The sequence below is a fragment of the Oryzias latipes genome, chromosome 18 (assembly GCF_053564925.1).
Source record: "Oryzias latipes strain Hd-rR chromosome 18, Olatipes_Hd-rR_3.1".
Classification (NCBI taxonomy): Eukaryota; Metazoa; Chordata; class Actinopteri; order Beloniformes; family Adrianichthyidae; genus Oryzias; species Oryzias latipes.
In genome coordinates this window covers 11,857,392-11,864,932 of record NC_136254.1, presented here as the reverse complement: position 1 = coordinate 11,864,932, position 7,541 = coordinate 11,857,392, and the positions used below count along the sequence as shown (strand labels likewise).

Genomic DNA, 7,541 nt, shown 5'->3' with positions numbered 1-7,541 from the left:
TTTCTAGATGGGGTTTTGTGATTCATGGTGCAATTGATGGATACTCCCGTCTGATTACTTACCTCAACTGCAGCACAGACAATCGTGCCACAACAGTGCTTTCCCAGTTTTTGAAAGCAACATGCCTCTATGCCCTACCATCAAGAGTCAGATCTGACCATGGTGGTGAAAACGTCCTCGTTGCTTTTTTCATGCATCTAGTTCAAGGACTTGAACACAGAGGGTTCATAACCGGACGATCAGTTCACAACCAGAGAATTGAACGCCTTTGGCGTGATGTATTTCTGCATGTGTTGCAGCACTTTTACCTCATGTTCTACTCCTTAGAGGATTCAGAGGTTCTAAACCCAGATGATAATGTCCACAGACTTTCACTGCAGATTGTTTATCTTCCTGAAATTCAAAAAAGACTGGAGCAGTTTAGACAGGCCTGGAACTTCCACCCGTTGCGAACAGAAAATAATCGCACACCATCTCAACTCTGGACAGAGGGCATGCTCAAAAACATTGCAACAGACAGCACAGCTGTCAACAATGTGTTTGGGGAAAATCCTTACAGCGACCAAAACATTGATGCCATCCTAGCGCAGTATGGAATTCAAACACTGCCTCCACTTGAGGAAGAGTTCCCAGCTGTTCATGTAGAGCCACCTCAACTCATCCTCACTCAGCAACAACAGACATCTGTACACAATGCAATCCAACACCTTTCGGATCTAAAGTTAAAATATCAGGCTTGCTGTACTGCTATTATCAGTATTTTGCAAACACAGGTATAGTTGAATTCCAAGCCCAGAGACAAAAGTTCATTGGCTGCATATGTGATCCAGGAGTGAAAGACTGCTTTGAAGTTTGATTTTCTGTTAAAATAAGGTGGTATAGGCAGTGCAGCTGATGGAGCTAATGCTAGGTGTGCTAAATTTAGCACACTTTTGGTGCTGTATTATGTTTTGTGTTTGTTTTTTTTGTAGTACTGTTGGCTGACAATATTTGTATGATTCCTTTCTACTTCCATTGTTTTCCAATTTGTAGAAAAAGTGGAAAAGCATCTCATCTCCTTTTCAATGAGATTGAAATTGAACAAAACTTTATATATGAAAAATTGGATTGAAAAGATTAATAAAAAAGATGAATAAACTGGTAATGTATGAAGAACAATGTTTAATGGTTTGAATGAGAATTTTAGATTAACAGTTGAGGAGAGAGGTTTAACTGCCAAAAACACCCTAACTTCAATCCACAAGTGGGAACAGACTGAGTGGAGATGGGGACAGGTTACTGTGACAACAGTTGAGGTTGACATCCAGCCAGACTTTGTTTGCCTTCTCTGTACTCACCGTTGTACATTAACCAAACATACTGGCTGTTATGAGTGATTTCAAACTTACCAAATTATAAGCCAAATAATTACAGTTTGTTAATAAAGGATATCTAATTCGTTAGATCAACCTCAGTGTTCTCATAGTAACCATGAACCATAAGCCCAATATGTGTCTCGTATAATCTAAAGAAAAAATACATCTTCAAAAAAAATAAGATATATAAACATAACTTAAAAATAATTTAAAGACAAAAAAAACTAGACAAGTTTGAGCTAGCTCAAAAAGCTCAATATTCAATCAACTGAATTGAACTGTTACTCATGGAAAATGAACAGGATTACTGTTCCTACATTTTTGTTGAAGTGACCTGCTTCAACAGACAAAAACAGATCCAAGTTGTGGATCTATGTTTTACACACTGTGACATCATGCAAGTCCAAAGGTTGGAGCTTGCAAAATTCCCTCAATCATGTGTTGTTTGAAGGCTTCATAGGAAGAGTGCAGTGGCAGGCGGAGTACAATAATACAAGTATTTGCTTCTGGGAAGATTCTGTTGCCCTCATGAAGGAACTGAATTTGTGGACGGTGTGGAAATCCCAGTGGAGGCACTGTTGAAGCTCCAGATGTAAACTCCAATACCTTCTCTAGGGTGACTGGACTGCATTCTCCTTCTGTAACACAAGAAAGTGGTGAGAAACCGGATTTTATGTTTAGGCCACAACGTCTAGCCCTAACCTTTGGTATGCGTTACTTTGGAGCAATGGGCACACTGACAGGGGACCACAAAAGCCTCAGTGTTATTATAACAAATAATAAATAGCATACCTTCAATATCAATTAACCAGTCACGCCAAAAGCATATTGTCATGTTTTCTCGGTCTCTCCTGTTGCTGCCTTGCACAGAGAAGTCCACATCAAATAAAGTGCATAGGTCCTTCGCCTGCAGTGGAATCTCCTCACTGACAAACATATTGTAGAACACTGCCGGATTCTTCCTCAGCTCGTCCAGTAAACCAAGTGTTTTTAACCCCTCAACAAACCTATACAAACATTTTAGAATGTGTGAATCGTCCTGTACAAATGAGTTTAATTTTTCAGACAGGTAAGACAGGTGAGGCACTTACTGGTCCAGGGCAGTCGCCAATCTTCCATTGACGAAGAAGTCTGCAGCTGACTGGACAAGGGAGTCCTTCTCCTCCATGCTGGACACATGTCTTAAGGCACCTATAATGCTGAGACTATCTGCTGCCTCTGCAATTGCACCGTTCGCCTCTCGGACTGTTGTTGCTTCCTGTATCTAAAAAGAAAGACGCAGGGAAAACAAAAAAAAAAGAGAAAAAAGATAGTGAGTGGCTTGTAAAGATACCTTCCCTCTATAAATGAGATGTTTAAGCAATAAAGCACTGGTGTTCATGAGAATGTTCATGGATATCCTAACGGCTATGGTTCGGCCACAGCCATGAGGCTGAAGGCCAAGTGGTGCAGGTAACCTGCACACGTTTGAAGCCATTCATAAATCATAGAAAATAAGGCTGTTTCACTGTACTGTCTATTCAATGTATAACAACTTTTCCCTGCTTACTTTTATTAACTGTTCCCTGAAAGCATGGTCACCAACTTCATCCACCGTGGCCGGGGGGGTTGGTATCCCACAGATTTGATTGAAAAGTCTTTCGGAAAAGAAATGTGGACCGACTCCTCCATGGACCACACACACAGCAATCATTTTTGCCACCCACATGTACAGTTTAGTCTGCAAAGCTAAAATGAAAGAAAGAACAGTCAAATCTTGCTCTGCTGTAATGCTTGTTCATTTAACACCTTCAAATGCTCTGATTAATAATAGTGCTACTACAACTTTATTGCACCTTTCAAACCATGCTTCAAAAAGGTGATTCAGTACATTAAAGAAATGAAGAATCATGGAAAAATCCTAACCAAGAGTTAACAAATTCATGGCAAAATAACTAAAAAGACAATAAACAAATGAAGAAACCTGCCCAATACATAAAAAAACAATCAGAACAAACAAATCAGAGGAGAAATAAAGGAGCAATCATGTTTCAGTGATATACATTTCTAGAATTGTGCCAGTTGAAGGAGTACAGTCCTAAGAATTTGGGCTTCCCTACCTTGAGTATCAAGAGACAACTGCCGGTCTTTCTCGTGTCCCTCAAAAATATTTGACTGGTGGACGGCCCTCATCAACAGCCTTAGGTACTCTCTAGTCGGGCCACCTTCATCAACTGCCCCTTCACCATTGTCATCTTCATCCACAAACACAACATCCAATTTTGCTTCAGGGTTGAAGAACCTACGCTTGAATGCCCGCAGGCTACAAAGTAAAACATTATCCCTGCACACATTTATTTGGTTGCTTGTTGGACAGAATCTCTCATCAACTTTGCTGACCATTTTTTTCAATATGGTCTGTAGATCAATTCTGCAAACAAAGAAGTTAATGCATTTTATTTTACCACCTGATTAAATGTAAAATGATATAGAAAAAACATCTACATACACTAGAAAAATATAAAATCAACTTAATGAGAAAAACTCACTCATCCACAGGTCCTCCGATGTGATGTGTTGATACACGTGATTGATTTTGTGAAACAGACTCATCTTGCTCATCAAGAATAATGATTGGTTCTTGGACAGAAGAAGGAGAAGGTGATGGTTCATCATAAAGAGTCAGGATTTCTGGTGGTTGTGAGAACAGAGTGAGCAGTGGCTGGGTGGAGGGCTCAGGCAGCAGAGAGCGGTCGCAGGGCTCAGGCAGCAGAGAGCGGTCGCAGGGCTCAGGCAGCAGAGAGCGGTCGCAGGGCTCAGGCAGCAGAGAGCGGTCGAAGGGCTCAGAGAGACTTGGCTGGGTGGAGGGCTCAGGCAGCAGAGAGCGGTCGCAGGGCTCAGGCAGCAGAGAGCGGTCGCAGGGCTCAGAGAGACTTGGCTGGGTGGAGGTCTCAGGGAGTGATGACTGACTGTGAGATGTAGGGTGTAGGGCATAAGCTCCAGTTTGTTGATCTGAGAGAATTTCCTGAAGACAAACATGCAGAATACATGAGCTTGCACAAATGAAAACACATTCAGTTTTCATTTGAGTCAGGAAATAAAAATGCAACACATTTACCTGTACATCCTTATTTGAAAACCAAAGCACATATAGAGTTGAGGATGCTGTAATACCATAATCCATTATTGACCCAGAGGAACTGCTCCCAACTGATCTTGATGATGCAGCTTCTTGCACCACAAAGATTTCACTGGCAATATCATCTTGTCCCACAAAGTCAAACAAGATCTAAAAAGATGTGAAACAGTCAAGTTTTATAACCCATTGAACCACTGAGAAGACACTAGATATTTTCTTAAGCTGAACACACATCACCTGGATTGGCTCTGACAAACGAAATTTCCTCATATTGGTGTGTCCATTTGGATATTTAAATTTGATCAACACCCCATCTGAGGGTTCCTCACATGCAGACATTCGCTGACGTCTTGCCTCAATAGCCTGAAATGCGATCTCATTTAAAAAACAAACAAAAAAAACCCACCCTTCCTCTAGTTTATCAAACTAATTTATTATAGACAAACCTTTTGACGTCTTTCCTCACAAGCCTGATAGACTAGTTTCTTCCTCTCCTATTAAAATACCACATTAAAGGTATGCATACATTATGTACGAGAATATAAATCATACGTAAAACTTGGAAGCATTACCTTCTCCTCATCCACCAACAAACTTGTATTATAGTCTTGGTCTTGCTGTGCACGTATTGCTCGCCATTCTTGGAGAGCCTAAAGTAGAAAAAAAAAGGCATCGCTCAGAAATCACCATTAAATAGTAGGCTACAGGCACATAAAATGGATAAATACTATTCATTCTATACAGTGACAAAATCGGTTACCTGATTTGCAACCACACTTTGAGCTTGGGTACTCTCAGCCACAGGCCCGGTCTCATCTTGTACCAGAGCAATTGAGAGTGGTGGGAATGAATTTATGGATATGGCAGAGGATGTGGATGCCACCTGGTTGTACACAGAAAATCCAAATGTTTTCACCTTCAGCCAGAGAACACACACTCATAGTGGCAACAAAATAAATCATTAGAAAATATCTATAAGTAGTAAACATATATATATATACATACATACATACATGTATGTGTATATATATGTGTGTGTATATATATCTATATCTATATCTATATTTATATCTATATCTATATCTATGCATAGTAGACATAAAATCCATTAGATATGCAATCATTTTAATATGGACCTGATCTGAAACCACTTGAGAGGTCTCATCTACTGCTGGAGCTGCGAGTGGTGCGAATGACTTCAGGGACATGGCAGAGGGTGGTGATGTTACCTGAGCATAGAGAGGGTAACTTCAGTTATAGGTATAGACATTACAGAGAACACATTTATATGATTGCAGTGTGATTTAAATCCCTGTGTATACTTCCATACCTGCAACACAGTGGCTCGTGGCACGATGTAAAGCCTGCTTTTGCCAACAACAGCTTTAAGTTCCTTCACAGAACTAACTTGCAATTTCTGGATCTTGCGTCCTTTGCCGGTCCTTGCCAATTCAAAGCCTACCAAATTTAAACTGATGCGAGGGTAGCTTTGGCAAACAAAGTTGTTTAATTCAGATAAACTCCAGTTTAACCCAATCTTTGAGTTGGTGCGTCCGGCCTCCATTGACTCGTGCACAGGTTTTCCTAAAAATGGAAGTGTAAACATCAGTATAATCAGTTCCTAGTGGCAAAGTAACAAATCACAGTGTTGCCAAACCCCAAAAGTAGAGCTGAGTGACTTCTACAGTTAACCTAAAATCATTTGTGTTTCTACCAAGTTTACAGCTTTGAAACTAAATTAACCCTACACTCCAAAGAAAATTGCATAACATATGACAGAAGAAAGAACCTGGTCTCACTCACACACCCATCACACATTTGACCATATGTGAAAGAACATTAACATACAATATATGGTGTAGCTTAGTGTCTGAATGCACCGCCCAGATCCTCACACTAACCGTAACCACCATTGACTAACTTCCGATAGATGATGCAAAAGGATTCATATGGAAGTATTCCTGGACACTTTCAAAGTGATGCCTTGGCATGAGAAAGTATTGCATAGGTGTAACTATTAAAATGGCTACATGGAAACTTATGGAAATGCATCAAAAAGTAAACTTCTCTGCAATATTTCTTTAAAACAAATGCTAAGTGTATTAATATATTCAAATGTTTGCCAATATATACAGTATAACAAATCGGACCATACAGGCTCAAGCGAACATAAAATCCAAAGCAGCTCATTCTATAGCTTTCTTTGCAAGATGGTTAGATAATAAGGTGTAAAAGTAAATAATTCTAATCTGCTTCAATCTCATGTTTACCTAATCCATGTTTTGCCAGTTCCTCAAGTACTGTTGTGGGGGGCAGAAAACCATTATCTGGCCCTGGAAGGAGGAAAAGTTTTGCCTGCCAAATAGGGTTTTCCCTGCGGCCACCAGATCCTTCTGTAAAACAAATACATAATGGTCAGCAGTGATTCTTGGATAAATTGTGCCTGTGCGTCTATGAGAGAGATTCACACTAATACACTTTATTAATGATGCTGACATGCACGATATTCTTGTTATTTTAAATGTACGAGACTATGAAACTTTCCATTTTATTTTGTCATGGAAGCTGATCTTTAACAGTGATGAAAGTCAGGCAAGGAAAAAAAATCCCTGAACTTTTCTTTGAGCAATATGACGGGCGTGGAGCGAAATTTTTTAAAAATACATGGTCGTAGATGCATTCTGTTACATTCTGGCAGCTAGTTATTCACTTCTTAATCAAGAAACTAAGACTAATTGGAGCATCATGATTTGTCATTCAAACCCCTAGTTTGACTTCTTAAAAGAGAATTTAAGTAACACAATCCTTCAATCTAAGCTTTTCCTAAAAGCTGCAAAACATACAATTGCTCAAATATTATTACATCAAAGCCCCAAATAGCAAAAAGAACACCAATAACTGATATTCTATGAAAGTACCTCATTTATTTGAACGATTTCTGCTTTAGAAACACGGTTTTCTCAAACCATCATTATATCAAAATATGGGATCTGCTTTAAACTATCTTTCTATAACATAATACATCAATATTTAACACCAATACTTAGTAATCTGGGAAATATTAAAAA

At 39.4% G+C, this 7,541-nt stretch overlaps 1 protein-coding gene across 1 annotated transcript; it reads right to left on the bottom strand.

The window, feature by feature from the left end:
• Window positions 1-1,124: 1,124 nt before the first annotated feature.
• Window positions 1,125-6,872, bottom strand: LOC105358325 (uncharacterized). The gene is made up of 14 exons (XM_078935993.1): window positions 6,744-6,872; window positions 5,804-6,057; window positions 5,610-5,702; window positions 5,234-5,356; window positions 5,046-5,123; window positions 4,920-4,967; window positions 4,711-4,836; window positions 4,453-4,623; window positions 3,884-4,359; window positions 3,455-3,765; window positions 2,905-3,083; window positions 2,447-2,619; window positions 2,148-2,362; window positions 1,125-1,993 (listed from the first exon to the last, which is right to left on the bottom strand). Exons 2-14 carry the CDS (start codon window positions 6,035-6,037, stop codon window positions 1,749-1,751), a joined length of 2,472 nt encoding a protein of 823 aa, XP_078792119.1. The 5' UTR covers window positions 6,038-6,057; window positions 6,744-6,872; the 3' UTR covers window positions 1,125-1,748.
• Window positions 6,873-7,541: the final 669 nt, after the last annotated feature.

Excerpts from the sequence above, each read along its gene's own strand:
- LOC105358325 (XM_078935993.1), bottom strand. The coding sequence starts at position 6,037 with ATGGAGGCCGGACGCACCAACTCAAAGATTGGGTTAAACTGGAGTTTA. Across the intron at positions 4,837-4,919 it reads GTGAGGAAAGACGTCAAAAG|GCTATTGAGGCAAGACGTCA; the intron begins GTTTGTCTATAA and ends ATCGCATTTCAG. Across the intron at positions 4,624-4,710 it reads GTTTGTCAGAGCCAATCCAG|ATCTTGTTTGACTTTGTGGG; the intron begins GTGATGTGTGTT and ends ACATCTTTTTAG.